Source organism: Hakea prostrata, chromosome 3 (assembly GCF_041222555.1).
Source record: "Hakea prostrata isolate BN-2017 chromosome 3, UWA_Hpros_2, whole genome shotgun sequence".
NCBI classification, from domain to species: Eukaryota; Viridiplantae; Streptophyta; class Magnoliopsida; order Proteales; family Proteaceae; genus Hakea; species Hakea prostrata.
Window position 1 is genome coordinate 9,687,081 of NC_142602.1, and position 20,765 is coordinate 9,707,845.

At 38.7% G+C, this 20,765-nt stretch overlaps 2 protein-coding genes across 3 annotated transcripts; one reads left to right on the top strand and one right to left on the bottom strand.

Moving 5' to 3' along the window:
* The first annotated feature begins 7,384 nt into the window (after nt 1–7,384).
* On the top strand, nt 7,385–10,337 carry LOC149020731 (uncharacterized). Its single transcript, XM_089148949.1, has 2 exons — nt 7,385–7,936; nt 8,676–10,337. Exons 1-2 carry the CDS (start codon nt 7,868–7,870, stop codon nt 9,771–9,773), a joined length of 1,167 nt encoding a protein of 388 aa, XP_089005075.1. The 5' UTR covers nt 7,385–7,867; the 3' UTR covers nt 9,774–10,337.
* A 933-nt stretch (nt 10,338–11,270) lies between these two features.
* On the bottom strand, nt 11,271–20,321 carry LOC149020732 (RNA-binding CRS1 / YhbY (CRM) domain protein). 2 transcript variants are annotated; one of them, XM_089148948.1, is made up of 4 exons: nt 19,729–20,321; nt 19,341–19,620; nt 13,412–13,813; nt 11,271–13,098 (listed from the first exon to the last, which is right to left on the bottom strand). In XM_089148948.1, exons 1-4 carry the CDS (start codon nt 19,797–19,799, stop codon nt 12,169–12,171), a joined length of 1,683 nt encoding a protein of 560 aa, XP_089005074.1. In that variant the 5' UTR covers nt 19,800–20,321; the 3' UTR covers nt 11,271–12,168. The 2 variants fall into 2 exon arrangements, with proteins under 2 accessions (XP_089005074.1, XP_089005073.1); XM_089148947.1 differs by having other exon boundaries at nt 19,341–19,623.
* Between the last annotated feature and the right edge of the window lie 444 nt (nt 20,322–20,765).

Below are 20,765 nucleotides of genomic sequence, written 5' to 3' on the forward strand. Positions count from 1 at the left end.
TATACCTATCTTTATCTCTATTTTTCAAATATGAAAGCATAACCATCTATGCTTTTTCTACCTAATTAATTTCTTCTTCTTCTTCTTCTTCTAGTTGCAAGCGTCACAAATGCAAGAGCCAATCATGGATTCGTCATGCGTTGCATACCTAGGGCAAAGAGTTGGGCCAAAGTAGTGGGCCTGCTGGGATAACTGGTTTGGACCATTGAGCCCAAGGTCCATGGTTGCGCTTACATGTTGTTTTTAATCGGCGATGTTTTCCAATCAGAGAGTCCATTGGGTTTTGGGACGATTCCAAATCTAAATCGACACAAATTGAAATCACAAAGGCTTGAAATTCCCATGATATGATACGGTACTAGCTGAGATGTATCCATTAGGATTGCAATAGCACCGGGTTGGGCTGAACTTTTGTAATCCCAACCCCAGCCCTATATATTATAATCAAAGCATATTTCTGTCTTGACCCTAACTCAAGGCCAAAGATTATTGTCCCTAACCGTAAGTCCTACAAGGCCAAGCCAAGCCCATTCCCGCCCTGATTAGCCATGTCCCTAACCCTACCTTGATTGACCCTATATTTGGCATTGTCCCTGATTGGCTCTATATTTGACCTCGGCCCTGATTGACCATATCCTTATCCTTGTTCTTAATTCATTGAGATCAATCATCAAGAAACAAAATTAAGGCTAAAATCAGGGCCAAAGTCAGGTTTAGGATTAAGGCAAAAAATTTAAGGACAGTCGGGATAAGTCGGCGGGCCAAAGAGTAATCCAGGACCACCCCTTGGCCCTAGTTAGTGCTAGAATATTTTAGCCATAACCTGCCCTCAAGGCCAAAATCTTAAGTCCAAGCCTAATCGGATTTAAGGTTAGTTGGGCCCTAATCGGATTTAAGGTTGGTTAGGGCTGTCAAGACCAAATTTGCACCTTTAGTTAGTATTCATATCAAAAATAACTGATATCGATGCATCTCTTTAGTAGGTTGCACTAAAATGCATTGAATAGTAAACCTTGCCATCAAATAAATCATAAGAGACTTTCAGAATTTTCAAATTTCCTGGAAGTTTGTTAGGGAATGAGAACGGAAAGTCAACAGTCAACACAATGGGTAAGGGGTGAAATCGTATTTCACCCCACGCGAAAATTAACAACAACCAAACATTAAATTTTAAAATTTGACTCCGTAATTTGATCCAGACTTGAAACCTTAGTGGGGGAGGGTTCCACTTCCCCATGTAACTGTAAGATTATTTGCCCTAATAAAGATTAGTATTAATAAAAAGGCTTAACTATGTTACGTTGAACTGTATATGAAAGTGATAGAGTTGACCTGAGTCACTGCTTGGTTCCCTACCGTCCCAAGCAAAACTATAAATTGAAGTCTCCAAACTGACCGTGAACGTCGTAGTCTTTGGGCAATACTCATTAGGACATAATTATTGATTTGTTTTGACACGTGGCATGTTGTTTATAGTTTTGACCATGTAAGTCTATGAAACCCTTCTACCAAAATAAAAAATAATAAATAAAAAATCTATAAAAGTATAAAACCCTTTAGAGAAAAGAGGTCTGGGGTAGTGGTTTTGTAGTGAAGGGTTGATATCATGTAGTAGGAGTTCAACAATGGGCCTCAGCTTAACGGGCCTTAAGCTGAGCTGGACGTCCCCATGTCTCTGTAGGTCCTCAAAACAAAACCTAATAACGATATCAAGTGGTTGTGCATATAGACCAGTCCATTTCTGACATGGAAATGAACCATCCATTTGTAGATGTCTGACATGTATCACAACATCACATCAAAAGGTTGAGGTCATTTACAAGTTTTATCATTTTTTCTAAAATTTAATCACAAATCCTCTATATGACTTATAAATGGGTTTCAATCATTTGATATGGTGTTGAAACACATGTCATACATCTACAAGGAAATAGAGAGACAATTTCCTTATCATAAATGGATTGGATAAATTTTCTTGCACATATTGTCTAACCAGGCATAGATTTGACATTTGTGACATATGTCATTCACTTCTTAGAAAAAAAGAGGGGGAAAAAAGACATGTGTCATTCACAAAATCTTTTGAACTGTTGAGATTGCACCCGCAACCCCTCACAAACCCAATAAGTCTGAGGTTTTAACTATTGATGATGACAGGTATAATATAAAGTAGAATAGCTAAAGTATTTTAATGAAGAGATAGATCATGGGTTTAGTTTTATTTAATTGTACATTTAGGATTGGTTTAATAACCCACAAAGGTTTTTGCTTCAAAAAACATTAGAAACAATTTTAAGTGTTTTTTAAAAGCGAAAACACATTTTTAAACATTTGATAAAACTTTTTTTTGTAATTTAAAATATTATCACTAGGGTTATAACTAATTTCTTTAGTTTAGAATGTCAAATTCTAAAAATATCACTTTTTAAACTCTTTCACTTAAACCTAACTTACACCAAACTTTTGCTTTGAGAAAGAGTCCTACCATCAAAATTGTTTCTTAAATCATTTATATTTAAAAAATCACCAGAAACAAATCAAACAAAATTTTTACTGATATTTTTATTTCTCAAACAGAAAAAAAAAATCAAAAGTTATTTTTTTAATAAATTATTAAAACAAAAACTATCTTTTGAAAATATAATCGACGTGCACACATTGAACGAACCTCAGATCGAAAATAAAATCACCGTTTTACTTTATCTTTGACATGAGAAATCGTTGTCATCCTCACCATTACAACAAAATAAAGTAGAAGCCGGTGCCAAATGAAAAATTATAACATAAAAAATAAAAATTATTTTGACAAATTGAGACTTAGGGCCACGTCACTATCATTTAGTCATCATAAAGCATTTTTATTTACTAAAATTTGACACGTATTGATGATATCTTTGACGAGTCCACTCAGCACTCATTTTGAATTTCATTCCAACTTGAGCCGTTCTAAGACGGCAGGAATCTGGATTCCTTTAACCCTAATGCAAAACGAAAATAAGCATTCCTTGAACCCTAATGCAAAACAAAGATAGCGATCGAAGCTCACAATCCAATTCAAGTTTGCCCTCCAAAAATAAATAAATTTAAATAAGATGATGAGTATAAATGTCATTCATATCTTTATCTAATGGTCTAAGATTAAATCTTTTACTCAACGCTCACAAATATTGAGTTGCAAATTGGAATTATCCCCATGAGTATCAATTATGAATCTCGACCACTTTTTTTTTTTGTTTTTTGTTTTTTTTTTTAATTATACCACTGAAACCCAAAAAAAATAATCCGATAATTGGAGTCGAATCTCAACTACCACTTCAAATCTCGATTGTAGACATCTCAATTTTGTGCATTGAAGCATGACCATAGAGTGTGAAGATGTCTTCATCTCTAGTTTTGTTTGTGTCTCAAATCAATAAATTCAGCTTCCAGGCTCCAATTGAAGGGATATTTCCAAGAAAGAAAGTATATATTAATTATTGAAGCACAGAATATGCCTTCATTAGTACGTCTGGTCCTTCCTCATGAAAATGATAGCAAATTTGAATAAAAACCAAACTACTTTATTAGAAGAGAAAGTTCTTGGAACTTGGAAGGCGAAGAAGAAAGAGATTGATTAATTGAGTTTGTTTTCTGGTACGGAGCTTTGAAGGAATGATGTGTCAGTAGGACCGATTCTAATGATTTGATTGATTCAATCCTGATTCCATGGGAGAAACAATTACCATGTCTCAATATTTTCCTCGAAATTTTCCACTTCTCTATTTGGTCTTGGCTTCCTGGGTAGGTGGGAATGTTTTGGATGACGACCGTCATAACTAACTTAATTGAAAACCTTTTAGAGGATATGAACAAACATAAATGGTTGTGACTTCTGCTCTCCTATTCATAAATGCAACTACTTTCTTAGATAAGATCTCATTATAACTTCAATGCATGGTGGTGGTGGTGGGTCAGATTTGTTGAGATCTTATGAGTTAGCCATGCATCTCCTTTGAACCAAACATACCCACCAACAGATGACCATTATAGCACATCTGTTCTAAAATGCATTAGAAGAACAAAGAAAACAAATGCATTTTTTACTTGTTAGTACTTTATGGGTGAAAGCCCATAATTCATTTTTTTTATCACTATTTCATACCTAATGTGTGCACAGTCTTTATCGATTACAAGTATATATATATATTGTAATATAGTATCAAAGTAAGCCTAGAGAAGTGGGGTCCACATGCCAAATGTTGGCCCATCAAACTACCTTTTGGGTATGTAGTACCTTTATGTCTTGTAATGTGGCCCATATATCTAGGAAATCTAATGTTGTTGCGGATTTCCTAGCCCGGAAAGCCCAGTCTCTTTCGGACGCGACTGTTTGGCTTATTTCCTCTCCTTGGTTGCGAGAGTTATGCTCTCTCGCTCCCTTGGCTAGTCCGTCTCTTTAAATAAAGAGTTTGATTACCAAAAAAAAAAAAAAAACTACCTTTTGGGAAGGCTTGAATGCTTCATCCATCACCTTTGTAAATAATAGATTATTCTAACAAAAAAATTTTTAGAAATAAGTGAAACTATTAGGATTATAATGGTTGTTTGTGTAGCGGGATTCTGAAATTTTGGATTCATTTGAATGCTTAGAATCTTTGAAATCAACTTCTTTTTTAGGTAATCAAACTTTCATTTGATAGACCCAACACTTAAAGTATGTAGTGCAAAGGTAGTCATGGGGTAGGAAATGGACGGGAGCATAAGACGTGATTTTTCAAGTAAGAGAATCAATGAAATTGTTTGACTCCCTAAATATATAAGAAAAAACTCTGAGAGGGTGGCTCAGTTGGTAAAAGACCAATGCTTCCACTTAAGAGGTCAGTGTTTAAATCTTCTCGGGGCCAGGAGCGAAACCCTGCCTATATTAATTATATAAAAGGTTCCCTGATGATGTAGTCATGGTGCTCGCAAGCTGGTCCGGGTGAACCTCAGATCAATATATATATAAGAAAAAGATACATAATATAAAGTAAGAAACACTGAACCCATAAAATATATTATTGATTAGAAAAAGCTAAACCACTCAAACTTTGCAATGATAAAGTCCCATGAAAAGAACTCTCTTGGAAGTACTTAAAGAAGATTCGAAGGGAATGTGCATTTATACCATCAAAATATCTAAGAAAAATATATAGTTTTCCAAATATTTGGAGGTTCTCTTATATTACGATGCAATGAGTTTGAAGTGACTTCATGTAGACAACTCTGAAATTTGTGATTTTAATGTAGCTTTTGATCCTACACTCATTTATTTTAGAATTCAAAATTGAATTTATATATTTTGTACCCTTTTATGTTGAGACTTTTAGGGTCTCTATCCAAAAAGCATCAATTGTGTTTAAGGATGGTTGGATCAAAGTTATGTTTTTAAATCTAAGTTTCAATTGAAAAATAAAAAGAGATTATTTTGGATGACATATAAAGAAGTGTCTCTTGATAAGTTTGTATATAAGAACGATCCTTTTCACGAGAAGAAATAGAAATACAAATGTGATGAGATCATTTAAAAAAAAGACTAAGATTATCTAAAACTAAATCTCACTCTTCCAAATACAAACACCTAAGAATTTCATGTGATTGTATTCATGACACGCATCATGTATATCGTTGTACATGCATAAGAATCTTAATCTTTATTGATTCTTTTCTTTTTTAGTTATATAAATCTTTATTCATTAGTTATCACAAATTTTTTAACATTAGTTATCACAAATTTTGTAACACTTTTCACTTATATCTTCCTTTGCTTTATTGGTTTTTATTCAAGTTTCTATAAGAAATACATTTATTGGAACGCGTTGCTTTTAATTCCAGCTCAATTAATCGGTCCAACAAACTTAACTTTCCATATTTGCCATTATAAAACGTGGTTTGAATGCAACCCAAAATTCAAACCTGATAAGAGAAAGAACAAGATATAAAGCAATACGACAATTGCCCCATGAAATAGATCGTAGGATAGTAAGGAAGCTTAACCACTAAAACTTTACAACAATAAAGCTTCATGAAAAGGACTCTCTTGGAAGTACTTAAAGAAGATTCGAAAGGAATGTGCATTTATGCCATAAAATATCTAGAAAAAAAATCTAGGTTCCCAAATATCAAGAGGTTGTCTTAGGTTGGATGTGAGCAACTAGATGTGACTTCAAGTAGAGAACCCTAGAACTTGTGGTTTTAATGTAGTTTCGAGGAATTAGATGTGACTTAAAACTCTAATATTTGTGGTTTTAATGTAGCCTTTGATCCTACAGTCATTTATTTTAGATATCAAAATTGAATTGCAAATCCATTTGCAGTTGGATTTTTTTTTTCTTCTGTTGATGCATATCACCATTATAGGAGAAGCATTAGAGCAAGGAGGGGTGTCAGATAACAGAGGATCAAAATTCCGATGTATTATAAAGCTCTTTTGATGAGATTTTTAGTGCTGCTCTTTGAAAAGCATCAATTGTGTTTAATGGTGAGTGGATCAATGTTATGTTTCGTAATCTAAGTTTCAACTGAAAAATGGAAAGAGATTATTTTGAATGACATATAAGGAAGTGTCTCTTGATGAGTTTGTATGTGAGAGTCATTTTTAGATAAACACAATCATTTTCATGAGAAAAAAATATCAAAATACAGATGTTGGTGAGAATCATTTTAAAAACAAATGCCAAAATTATCGAAAACGAAATCTCACTCTTTCAAATAAAAACATCTAGGAACTACATGACACATATGGCGTATATCCATGTGCCCACATAAGGAATCTTAATCTTTATTGATTCTTTATCACAAATTTTGTAGCACTTTCCACTTATATATATATCTTTCTTTACTTTCTTGGTTCTTATTCAAGTTTATACAAGAGATAAATTTATTTTGAGAAAATTTTCCTCTCAAATTTATTTTAATAATAACCCATTCAGAAGACTGAGACTGGTTCTGGTCAAACCAACTAAACCGGTTTTCAAAGTTACTGGGACGCGTTGCTTATAATTCCAACTCATTTAATCGGTCCAATAAAATTAATTTTCCATATTTACCCTTATAAGACCTGGTCCAATTCCAACCCAAAATTCATACCTTATTATTTCCAAACCATTCCAAGTTTGAACCAGATAGGCCACGAAGACCAGTTCCAATATCGGAATGTTTTTTTGGCTGTCTCTGAAAAGAGTAGAAAAGTAAGAGCAAAAACAATCAAGGCTAGACTTAATAAGTCTTTGGTCCCACATAGTCAATGGAACGTGTGGGCCAGGCTGAGCTTGTTTGAAATGTCTAAATTACCCTTACTGTGTGATGTTTTGTCTATAAAAGGACCATCTCCTCCAGTAGTCTCCTCGTATCATTTACAACTGAAAGCACTGCCATTCATTCCAGAGCAGCGCACTTGCTTTTCTTTTCAGCTTCTGAAACGGAATTAAAAATCTACTGTTCCCTTTAAATTTAGTTCGAATTTTTAGGGTTCTTTTGTTTAATTTTTCTCTCTCTGAGTCTGTGAAGCATTTTTTTTGTGTTTCCGAAAAAGGCGAAAAAGTGTACAACCGTTGAGGGGGAGACATGACACCAAACGGCTATAATTACTGAAGCAGGCGGAGAAGCCGAAAAGACGATCGTCGAGGAGGAACAGGAATCCGAGATTGCTGGGTTTGTTTCTGGGTTTTTTTTTAAAATCCAGATTCGGCTGTGGGTTTCTTGATTCTTTTCTGGGTTCGCAGTTTGATCTGGTTCTCAGTCTCTTCGGTTTTGCTGAGGAGTTGAGAAGGACGGAGAAGCAGAAGGGTCTTGGATTAAGCGCGTGCACAGGCCGAAAGCTTCATCCTTTCTCTGTAATTGTCTGTTCATGATGCTTGAAGGAGGTTATTATTGTTCTAAGAAGACAGATGATATCTGTGATGATGTTTGTGGCCAGGTACTTGTTTATTCCTTTCCTATTGATGTTTATTTCGCATTTAGGATCCTCTTTCTTACCATCTCGTCCTAATCTTCTCCTCATTGTTTTGTGATTCTTTTTAAGAAATTATTCTTTCAGTCAATGGAAAATGATTGCCTCTTTCCTTCAATTGGTTGGTCTCTTTTTTACGCCGTAAATTTTCCGTTTATCATAGTCTTAACCCTAATTCTGTAAAGGGTTTCATTGTCTGTCGTTGTCTTATCTGGTTCAAATTTTGCTTGTGAATTTTTGAGGCTAAGGGTTTTATTAAGTTTCCTCTTGTTTTCAGTTTTGAGATTTTATACCCTTCACAAGGACACAATGTAATTCAGGGAGATTCTGAAAGTTACGGTTTGGGTATTTGAATCTTAAAGCTTGGTTTTTTGGTCTGAGCATTTGACGCGTTTCCAGTTTTCGACGTATCTTTGCGTGTAAAAAAATGGAAATTGGTTTGCATTTCTCTCTTTCATTTTCGTTGCAGAGTGGAAAAAGCTGATCAGTTTTTGGTTTTTGATAATTACCTCAACCTATCACAAATAACTCTAGTAATTGGTTATGGCTGCTTGCTCTGATCGTGATTACTTTCCTAGGGTTTTATCTGCTTTCTTCAATGGTTAACCGTCATTTCGGAGCCGGCTTACTTTCTCTCGATTCGGCATATGTGTTTCTTCTTCATCTTGGACGACTGATTAAAAAATTATTGATTTTTTATTTGCAGAAAACTAGATCCGCATTAAGCAGACTACGCTGCTGTATTCTACGAGGGTTTGATTTGAAGATCTTCATGTTTCTGTTTATTTTGATTCCGACATGCGTTTTTGTTGGATTTATGCACGGGCAGAAAATCACATACTTTCTACGGCCACTATGGGAGTCTCCACCCAAAGCCTTCAATGACATCCCTCACTATTATGAGCAGAATGTCTCAATGGAAAAGCTCTGCAAACTTCATGGATGGGGGATTCGCGAGTCCCCCAGACGTGTGTTTGATGCAGTTCTGTTCAGCAACGAGGTGGATATGCTTACCATTCGATGGAAGGAGTTATACCCATACATTACACAATTTGTTCTGCTAGAATCAAATTCAACCTTCACAGGATTGCCGAAGCCTCTGGTTTTTGCAGGCAACAGAGATCAGTTCAAATTTGTTGAGTCTCGGCTAACTTATGGGACCATTCCAGGGGGATCTAGGAGAGGGGAGAACCCTTTTATTGAGGAAGCATACCAGCGAGTAGCACTTGATCAACTACTCTTGAGAGTAGCTGGTATAACTGATGATGACTTGTTGATAATGTCAGATGTGGATGAGATACCAAGCGGCCACACAATCAATCTCCTAAGATGGTGTGACGATATCCCTCCAATCCTCCATCTTCGATTGAAGAACTATCTGTATTCCTATGAATTTTTCCTTGATAATAAGAGTTGGAGAGCTTCAGTCCATAGGTATCAAACAGGCAAGACAAGGTATGCACATTATCGTCAGACCGATGATATCTTGGCAGATGCTGGGTGGCATTGCAGCTTTTGCTTCCGGCGTATCAGTGATTTCATATTTAAGATGAATGCTTACAGCCATTTCGATCGAGTGAGGTTTTCTCATTACCTAAATCCTAGTAGGGTTCAGGATGTAATCTGCAAAGGGGCGAACCTGTTTGACATGCTACCTGAGGAGTACACATTCAAGGAGATCATCGGTAAATTGGGGCCTATACCATCTTCTCATTCAGCGGTTCATCTTCCTGCATATCTTTTGAATAATGCAGATAAATATAAATTTCTATTGCCTGGCAACTGCAAAAGAGAAACTGGCTAGCTAAAGTTTCTCACAGGTCTCCTAGGTTCTTCATTGTAAAGTTTAAAGTGCAGCTCTTTTGACACCACAGGAAATGGTGGGGGCCACTGATGACTCTGGTCTGGCATGAGATTAGGATAAAAAACCATGTATCCATCATTCTTTAGAGAGAAGTTAGGAGAAAAAGAGAGGGGATGGGTTGGAGGCTCTGGATATGTTGGGTGAAACATTGTATATTTCCTTTCTTCTTTTTTTTCTCCTGGTGGTGGGTTTCATCCAATTATACCCTAGATGAGAAGCTGCAGGCGGTGGATGGATGTGAATTGTTGGTATGACATGATCCCCCTAATGCAGAACAGATGTTGGTGACCTTTCCCTGATTTTTTTATGATGGGAATTTTGCCATTTCTTTAGACTAATTTATTTATATATATTTTTACAGCCTGTGTTCCTTTGACATGTTTATTTGTACCAACTGGCGCTTAGTAAACCCAGCTTCACAAAAATGCTTATTCTATTCTTTTGTCAGAGTGCCATTTGTAAAGATTGAAAGGTTGTTATTAACATAGTTTGGTGTTTGTAGTAGTCCTGTGTCTGTGTGTCAGTAGAAATATAAGAAAGCCCCACAGTGATGTAGGTTTGAATGTTTCTCTTTGCTGATGTTACGTTAACAGTCATATTTATCCTTGTCAGCAATTGAGATTGGTATTATCTAGAGTATTTGCAACTATTATGATTCATTTCCCTTAGACATGTTGGGGCTGCAAAGTTGTGGGTTGATTTGCATTATTCCATACATGATGTTTTGAGGTTGGCAGTGGTATTGGCAGTGGGAGGTGTTGAAACTTGAATGTTGACTTCGAAGTCAACCAAATTTAGACTCTATTTGTGTAAGGAAAGAGATGGTTGTCTTCTTCGCAAAAGAAAGGAAGAATGGGTGGATGTGAAAAGAGCTTGTTGCTTCTTGATTTTGTCAAACACATGATTCCTTTGCTGATGAGATGTATGTATTTTAGTGCTAGTGCCCAGTGTGTGTGGGTCTATGATTTGACATGATCTTCATGATTCGTGTAATGCCTCTTTTATGTGTTTCCGTCTTTTACCTGTTCGACAATTTGATTCTTGGAAAGCTGGTGGGACATGTTTGTGCGTGGAGGAAGAATCTGAGTATATGCCTTGAAGGGTTCTTCTCCCTTGCCCGGATTGATCTTACTATACTTCTTAATGGTTTTTTATTTTGAAGTTGTCATTGTATTTTGAAGAAAGGAAATGGTCCTGGGATTTGGCCTCAGCCCTCATGGGTGTGGTTCCAATGAATCTGATACCACTCACTTCGTTATCCTACCATATTTTACATACACAAAGTTCCCTTTATCCCTTATAATATAGTTTTCTATTTTTCCTGTCATCAGATTATTGGCCAGGCCATGCTAGTCTGTCAGATGCAGAACATGGACATCGGTAGCAGGTACTTAAAATTTTCTAAACCTGTAAAAATGGAAACAAAAATGAAACCCAGTAATTTTAATTATACCATATCATGTTATAAGGGATTGTTGACGAGTTCATGACTGATTGGATAATTGAATTCCACACAAAAAGTAGGAATAGGATTCTTCCACCCACCACGAAAAGGAAAGGAAAACTATATCCTTGCTGTTATTTTCTTCTTCTCACAGGAAATAAATAATCTGGTGTGGTCCTATAATCTCCAGCTCTCTTGTAGTCTTTTCTTCTTCTCACAGGAAGACTTAATCCTTAAGGTACAGACCGAGCCAGAAGCCTATGTTGATTAGATTAAATGAACACCACACCAGGTAGACAAGTGTGAGCGAAAGAGAGGAGGAAGTAGCATGTGGTGCATTTGGGAATCATCCATGTGGAGTCGTGGCCTTCACGACTTGACTTGGTGTATGGAGAGAGAGAGAGAGAGAGAGAGACCAACAAATGATTCCCCAGAAAGCGACTCGGCATGTTGTCTTCACGTGTTTAGACTCAACCGATGATTGTGGGAAGAAGAGTAAGTAAGCAAGTCCTCTAATTTTTAAAGTCTTTGGACTCTTCGAATCTGGACTGGATGTTCATGTTCCCTAGGGCCTACTTCAAGAGCTGGTTGGTAAGTCTAAAGAAATTATTCATGGTTTAAGGTCGATCTGCAACGGTTTTTCTGTTCATCTGAAAGATAAATAATTGATACATTATCGACACTGTAACGATGAACTGTCAAGATAAATCAGTAATACAAATCAACCAAGAGAGGGGTAGCGAAAGGGGGATGCAGCAGCTCACCAATAAAGGAACACAGCAGAATTTTGTATCGATAATTCAGACATATCTCGCCAGGTTAATTGGAGAGTAATGTATTAGAGACAGATAACCTTCAGATGACGAAATTGCTCTGTTCTGTAGCACTAAGCTAATCACTGTCCCATGTTTCATCCACCTGCTTTGTTGTTTTAATCTTTCTGTTCTTCCCATTCTGCCAATCATTGTTCTGGGTTTGGCCTGCCTCTTCATCGCTCCGGTCAATGAAATGATCTGTTAATTCATGTTCTTCCTCCTCACCTGAGTCACACAATTCATCTTCTGAGTCCCCAAACATATCCTCAGATCCAGAGTTCTCTCTAGCATTCTTCCCACTTCTCCTGGCCCCGACATTCTTCGCAAAAGAATTTATCTCATCTCTATTGCCACCCCGGTGTTTCGAAGTCATCGTAGATTGCCGCTTGAACTTATTGTGATCTTCATCAGAATTAACAGCATCATCCTCCGTATAACCTGCATCGCCCATACTATGTGAATCCCACTCTTCATCATCTGATGCATCAAGGGTGTCATCTTCATGGACACTATCATTCTTACGTACATCAAAATTCCTACGCCTACCCTGTGTATCATTCCGATCTCTTCCCCTCCTAATGCTTTCTTCCTCCGAATCACCATCCCTTGTATGAGAGGGTCGGCCTCTGTCACCCCAATCTTCTCTATTCCAGTACCTAATTCTACCCATCTCTTGTTTCTCTTTAGCTTCCTCCTCTTCCCATTCTTGATTTGCTGTATCCTCAATCTCAGCTATGAATCTGTCAAGCTCCTCTTGGTCACTATCCTCAGCAGGCTTCTCTGGGCCTTCCTGTTCAACACCTGGTTGTTTATTCCCGTAGAAAACATAAGGACTGCTTTCCTTCTTATCAATGGCGTTAAAGAATGTTGAGGCTACTCTCTGAATGCTGGCCATGGCAACCGGATCCTCAGGATTTACACCCATTCGCCGGAGCTGCTGCTCATACTTCTTAATATTTAGTTTCTGAGACTCTAGCGCTTGCTCAAATCTGGCTTTGAATAATGCCTGCATGTTTAAAAAAAAGATGAGTATGCTCATTAACTCATTCACCATATGTAGCAATTCATTAAGAACATTGCTGTTCTTTTATAGGGGAAATTCAGATATTATTTGTTGCTTCAGTCTTGTACCAAGATATCAACAGCAAATACAAGAAGGATTCTCATCCTAGTGTATTTGGCAATGATTAACTGTCCTTGAGATCTTTTAGGCTTTAGGGGGTTTGGTTGGCTTTCTGCCGGCTACATATAGAATAGGTTAAGTGCAATTTTACCCAAAAAGAAGTGCAGAGTTTCTAATAGGGAGGGCGAAGACCAACCTTTCTTTTTGTAAGAGTATTAATGGGTATCAAATTCTTTGGCTGCCGATAGTTTCTTCCACGGAACATAATAATTGTTTTCACATCATGAACGTTAACGACGATACCACCACTCAGTCGTGCAAGCATGGATGCCATCTCTTTGATTTTTTCCTTGGGAAAATTATCACAACAGACTTGCACAGTCTCGTGGAACTTCCAGTGGAGATGCATATTTTGAACAACACCACCAAATACACCCCTTACACCAACAGGAACATAATTTCTGTTTCTGAACCCAATCTTTTTATATGCTTGAAGTTGCTCAGAAGTCAATAACTCGGGGTCATGTCGAGGGGGTGGTAGTTCAGGTAGCTCATACTTCTTGAGCTGTTGCAGGAGCAACGCTACTTTCTTCTTGGCCTTCATGCATCATAAACGTAGATAGAATCAGTTGACCTTATAAAGTTAGAGAATGGAACAATAACCCACCACATCAGGTCAATGAATTTTGAGGAAAATCTACAAAAAGGCAACAACTCACAAACAGGGTAGTGCTAAATGATTTAGTGAAATCAGATTGAGAAAATTTATATTAACAGCAAGTAACCCGCAAAAACTTGACAGTAGTCAGTGTTCCTCTTAGCCAAAATGTGACTCAAAAGAAACACTCCTAAGAGAAAAAGAGATATAAATAACAATTTTCAGAAGAACTAGAAAGAGAAAAACTTCTTTTCTTCTGTGTGGATGAATCTCTTAAAACGTTTAGATGTGCTAAAAAATCCCTTCTCTATATAAGGATTAAGCAATCGAGTTTGGATACAAGAAAGTTTGTGAGAATGGTTTAATGCATAAAATCAATATTTAAAATTACCAAACTGAAATGCAACCCACTGTTTTATTCAGCTCATCTTGTAATAAGGTCAGTGCCACATGTTTAAATTAAAGCATGTATACTGTGGATATGTCAGGAAGGCAGAAGACGAAGTTTCAGCAAAGTTATGTGGGGAAATAAAATACTGAAGAGAAGAAACAAGAGGTTGTCTTTCTAGACAACATATTTTTATGCAATCCAGAACCTAGGAATTAATAACAATGTTTTTAAGATGAATACACCAAATATTCATAACCCAAATGTATTAATGCTGATAGCTTCTCTTTTCCGTACTTCAATAAATCAATTTTTTTAAGGGATAGAAGGAAGACCTCCACGCATGGTCTGCACGACAGTGTAAAACAAACTGACCTACCAAATGATTCTCATGAGCAGATCCAGACACAAGGCGGAACAACAAATTCAGATACAAAGCCAAAGATGAGCAAATATGATAAGAAGATGAAATTTCCATGTGCCTGAAATCTAACCTCCCTATGTAACCACAAAATGGGGAGACCAAACGCATAGAGAGACTCCTCCATACGTATGGTCTGCACAACAGTGTAAAACAAACTGACCTACCAAATGATTCTCATGAGCAGATCCAGACTCAAGGCAGAACAATGAATTAAGATACAAAACCAAAGATGGAGCAAATATGATAAGATGAAATTTCCATGTGCCCAAAATCTAACCTCATGTATCCACAAAATGAAGTTTGATGACCCCCCCCCCAACCTTCTGCATTGTCTAGATGTGACAAGTGACTAACAATCAATAGAAATAAAAGATTGGCCTTGGAGAAGATTTCACCTACCTTAGCAGACAAGAAGAGGATCCAACCAGAGGTCATCAGCCTTCACACTGAAATTTCAAAGCCGCAAGGGAAAGGAAGTAATCTTCTCCCATGGCATCCAATACTCAAACTAGTATTGACATTCCTAAGAACTAAGAAGCTTGTCCATGCATACCACTATCAAGCTCAAGAAATTTGCAGGAAAAATTTTAGTCTCAAAGTATGACTGCCAAAGGCTGTAAGGCGGTACGAAATTGCCACATTCAATTAAGTTGATAACACTATTCTATGTGAAGCAAACTTTAATAAGGTGAGTTTTTAGAACCCGTACAAAAGAAAATTATCACATCTCTACATAAACTCCTATCGGATCATATTCAGAAACATCATCGTGGTTCATAGCTCTGACCACAGTATGATCCAACTTCCACATAATGAATTTTGACTCTCCAGGAAACATCATGTTATAATGGTTCCAAGAAGTGCTGCACTTTCAGTTGACAGAATTTCCAGAAAAATATCTGGTTAGCCTTTTTCCCATGGAAGCTCCAAGTTAAATTAGTGCTAGTCATGAGACCATTGAGTTGCTGTACAAAAGACAACTAGGAGAGCTCTATGACACGGCCCAATTTGTCATAAGCCCAATGGTGTTATACTAATGTGCCACACATGGACTAGCCCAACCAAGAAAGGTTACTAATGGGCTAACACTTAGCCCACATTCTAGAAAGGAAGGAGATTCTAGAAGAATCTCACCAACTAGGCCACTAGAAATGTCTAGAGCTACTAGAATATTCCTAACCGTTAGATGTAGACACTTGTACATAATCTAACCGTTCATTGTATCTTACCTCACCTATAAATAGGAGAGAGACTCATTTGTACAAGGCATCAACCAAGCAAGCAATACAAGTTCTCTCAAGGTTCTCTTTAAAGCTCCAAGCTTTCTTCTACTCTCTCTAGTTGGGTTTTAGGCTGACTTAGCGCAAGTAAGTGCTAAGTGCAGGCGCGGTTGACTTAGTCAAGAACTAAGGCCGTGACATTTGTGGTATCAGAGCTTCGGTTGGGTGTGTCAAGCGTGTGGGGAGACATGATGACGAGCGAGTCCGAGACGTTCAATGGTGGACAAGGCGAGCTAAACCGTGGGAGGGACACCCACACCACCAAGGATAGGCGCAAGGACAAGGAGAAGTCTATTGAAGTTGGTGCTACTATGGAGCCACGTCTAACACGGGTAGAGTTGGCGATGGCCGAGGCAAGGGAACACCTCGACATTGGGGAGCCAAGTACCAAGGAGCTTGATGGCCGGATGGACGAACTCAAGGAGTTCCCATTGGGTGCTCTCAACACCATGGAGCACAAACAACAACAACAACTTGATGCTCTTCAAATCCAGTGGTGGAAAGGATCGCCGCGATGGAAGCTCATGTGCATGAGTTGAGTAGAGAGGTAGCAACGTACAGGAGAACCACGACTGGTGGGAATGTGTGGCGTGAAGAACCAAGGGTAGAGGTGCCAAAGCCTAAGGCATTTGAGGGAATATGAGATGCTCAGGAGGTTGACAATTTCCTATGGCACATGGAGCGGTATTTAGAGGCTACGTCGATGGAGAACGAGACTACCAAGATCAAGACCGTGCAACTCTACCTCACCGAGACCGCAGCTCTATGGTGGAGACGAAGGTACAACGACATGCCAGGTACGTGCACCATAGTCACATGGGAAGACTTCAAGAAGGAGCTTAAGAAGCAATTTTACTCAGAGAATGTTGCATTCTTGGCCCGAAAGAGCATCAAAAGACTAAAGCACACAAAGTCGATTCGGGACTACGTGAAGGAGTTCTTGACACTCATGTTGGAGGTCCCAAGTATGACCGAATAAGAACTTCTCTTCAACTTCATGGATGGGCTCCAAAATTGGGCCTCGTAAGAGCTACAACATTGAGGCGTACAAGATCTTGCTACGGCTATAGCGGTGGCGGAGTCCTTGATAAAGTTTAGAAGGGACGAGTCTAAGGCCAAGAAGAGCAATAATGGCGAAGGTGGGGGAGAGAAGGGGTCAAAGACCGCCCACACAAAGGAAGGCACAGATAAGTCCTCTCCGAACAAGGAAGGTGGCAAGCAAGAAAAGAAGAATAAATTCCAGTCCAAAGACAAGTGCTTCCTTTGTGATGGACCATATTGGGCTAAGGATTGTCCAAAACGGAAGGCCCTAAGTGCACTGCTCAAAGATAATGGTGAAGAGGAGGCGCACGTGGGATCGTTGCGGCAGCTTGGTGCCATCAAGGCCAAGGAGGGCAAAGCCCCTACATCACCAAAGGGTTGATGTACGTGGAGGTGCGTATCAACGGCAAGATGGCAAGGGCCATGGTTGATACAGGGGCAACACACAACTTTGTCTCAACGGAAGAGGCAAAGCGTTTGGGGCTCAAGTTGAGCAAGGAAAAAGGGAGCCTTAAGGCCGTCAACTCGAAGGCAAGCCCTGTCGAGGGAGTTGCCAAGGGAGTCGAGAAGACAATTGGGGCGTGGAGAGGCACTGTGGACTTGTCGGTCGTGACAATGGACGATTTCAATTTGGTGCTTGGCATGGAATTCATGAGACGGGTCAAGGCCGTACCCACATGCCATTCATAAACAAGGTGTGCATTATGGAGGAAGGAGCACCATGTATGGTCCTGACAATACAAGGGGCTAAGGAGGGGCCAAAGCTTCTTTCGGCCATGCAACTAGGGAAGGGAGTCAAAAAGGGGCAAGTCACATATTTGGCGGCACTCTTGGAAGACAAGAAAAATGTCTCCAAGACGGCATTACCAAAGGAGATCGAGAGAACTCTAGAGGAGTTCAAGGATGTGATGCCCCCGAAGCTACCTAAAAGACTACAACCAAAGCGATGTGGCTAAGTCATACTTGGACAAAGCCACAAAGAAGATGAAGAAGTGGGCCGACAAGGAAAAACGAGCCGCAAACTTCGAAATAGGGGATATGGTCATGGTGAAGTTACTACCCCAACAATCCAAGTCCTTGCGAAAGGTGCACAAAGGACTGGTTCGTTGATATGAAGGCCCATTCAAGATCGTGAAGAAGGTGGATAAGGTTTCCTACCAACTAGACCTCCCACCAAAGCTCAAGATCCATCTTGTCTTCCATACAAATATGTTGAAGCCTTACCAAGGAGATGCGGACGATCCTAGTCGTGGGACTTCTACAAGGGCACCTACGAGCATAACGACATCCTATGACAAGGAAGCAGAACATATAATGGCGGATCGAGTAATACACAAACGTGGAGTGCCTCCGAGTCGAGAGTATTTGGTGAAGTGGAAGGGATTGCCTGGGAGCGTAGCAAGTTGGAAACTATAAAACGCATTGTGGTAGTTCCAAGAACATATAAGGAGGTTCCACGATGAAAACACGACGAGGACGTCGACGGAATAGGTGAGGGAGAATGACACTGCCCAATTTGTCATAAGCAAAATGGTGTTATACTAATGGGCCACACATGGACTAGCCCAACCAACAAAGGTTACTAATGGGCTAACACTTAACCCACATTCTAGAAAGGAGGGAGATTCTAGAAGAATCTCACCAACTAGGCCATTTGAAATGTCTAGAGTTACTAGGATATTCCTAGCCGTTAGATTATAGACACTTGTACATAATCTAACCGTTCATTGTATTTTACCTCACCTATAAATAGGGGAGAGACTCATTTGTACAAGGCATCAACCAAGCAAGCAATACAAGTTCTCTTAAGGTTCTGTTTAAAGCTCCAAGCTTTCTTCTACTCTTTCTAGTTGGGTTTTAGGCGACTTAGTGCAAATAAGTGCCTAGTGAAGGCACGGTTGACTTAGTCAAGAACTAGGGCCGTGACATCTAGCACTCCAAAGAAAGCATATCAGGAAACAAAGCTTGGAATTATTCCTTATCCTATAGAAGAATCAAGTTGAATTAGCATGGCAATGAGACCATTCAGTTCACATATGTTACCATCAATCCCTCATCGAGCTAATGTGCCAGGGGCTGTAGATGGCATGACTCCTCTTCTGTTGTACAGCCATCCTTTGGAAGCTTACTTTGTTAAATCTTAACAAGAAGCAAAAAACAACGAAGACCCAACGCCCATAACTTCATTAGTCATCAAAGAGGAGAAGGGAGAGTTTATTAATACCAAACAATAAAACATCCTAAACGAGGTATAAAGAAGAAGTCATACAGGTTCACACAGATCACATATTTTGGAGAGATATGAGAAAAGGAAGAAAAATATGGAGCACTTACTCTTCGAAGGTTGTAAATGAGCCTCTCCTCGTCGGTCATTAACTTCTTCCGCAACTTGGCCGCCCGCCTCCTCTCCCTAAGAGGTTTCCCAGCTTCATATCTCAGCCTCTTCTCTACCTTACTTCGCATACTCCTCCCTGGCTTCGCCGACATAGAGCGAGACCCAATCAAGCAGCCCCACGGTGGGAAGGAGGGGAAAAAGCAATCTTTGCCCTCTATTTGAACCAAGTTCCTACTAGCAACCACTTTGGGGCCGCCATTACTTATCAGCAAAAAATCCCTACTGACGATTCAACCAAAAAAATTTGAAGTCACTAGATTTTCTTTTTTGGAATGGATAGAGAAAGGAGGGAATGGCGAATAATTAACAAAACAATTTCAGAAATACCTGTTACTGTAAGGGAGGAGAGAGGACAGAGTTCTTAAGCAAAGCCTTTGAATATTCCTCGCCATCCACATGTTTCACAGAGAATGAAGCATTTGGAACTGGTTTTTAAACTTACTAATAAATGACGAACAGCTTCAGGAGTCCTGTGAAAATCCAATCCACGAAATAAGGAAAAATAGGGGGAAATCGATGGCAAGGATCGCCTGGTAATTGGGGCATCACTGGTTCCGGCCCTTGAACCCTCGATTGTTCGTTGGCATTGGATGCAGTGAGGATACAGTTCAATTGGTGTCTGTTTCCCGTTCACAATTCACACACAAGAGGAAGACAGAGACCATGTGTCTGACATGAATGAAGGGAAAGCCGAAGTAGGGTTTTAAAGGGTTTTTCAAATAATCCTTAGTGAGTGGGAAGGACGAAGGTAGTCTGTTTCCCAGACACTAGAGCTGTAGATGATGATATGAGCTCTCCGATTCTGAATGCTAATCGATCTAAAACTCTAAACTATCATTCAGGCAGAGGGGATCATCAAACCAGTGACTTTCAGAAATAGGGTTTAAAGGGTTTTTGCGTCTCGGACTGGCCCAACTTTGGACACTCGCCGCAAGTTCGCCCTATCGGTCTGGTTTGATCTGTTATTTACTTAAAAAAAAAAAGAATAACACAACTAGCGGATTTTTGCCCATAACTGACATTTTCATAGAAATAGACCATTTATTTTTCTTTGGACGAAGAAAATGTGTTTATCACTCATATTCAAAGTTTGAAAGATTTAGAAGATTAAAAAAATTATTTTAATTTAATCTGAACCTTTGGATGTAGCTGATAAATATGTGTCCTTCATCTAGAAGAAAATGAAAGTTGTTAGAAATGAACCCGATAAAATTCTCAGAACTAAGGTGTTAAAAAGCTTGAATCATTGGATTGCAAATCTTAAACTACATAAAAATGAATTTACAATTCATTTATCCAATACCATATGCATAAAACCTAATCTTTCAGGATTTTAAATTGGTACAATATCATCCCAAGACCTA

Excerpts from the sequence above, each read along its gene's own strand:
- LOC149020731 (XM_089148949.1), top strand. The coding sequence starts at position 7,868 with ATGATGCTTGAAGGAGGTTATTATTGTTCTAAGAAGACAGATGATATC. Across the intron at positions 7,937-8,675 it reads GTGATGATGTTTGTGGCCAG|AAAACTAGATCCGCATTAAG; the intron begins GTACTTGTTTAT and ends TTTTATTTGCAG.
- LOC149020732 (XM_089148947.1), bottom strand. The coding sequence starts at position 19,799 with ATGTGGATGGCGAGGAATATTCAAAGGCTTTGCTTAAGAACTCTGTCC. Across the intron at positions 19,624-19,728 it reads CTCCTCCCTTACAGTAACAG|TAGGGATTTTTTGCTGATAA; the intron begins GTATTTCTGAAA and ends TTGAATCGTCAG. Across the intron at positions 13,099-13,411 it reads ATACTCTTACAAAAAGAAAG|GCATTATTCAAAGCCAGATT; the intron begins GTTGGTCTTCGC and ends TTAAACATGCAG.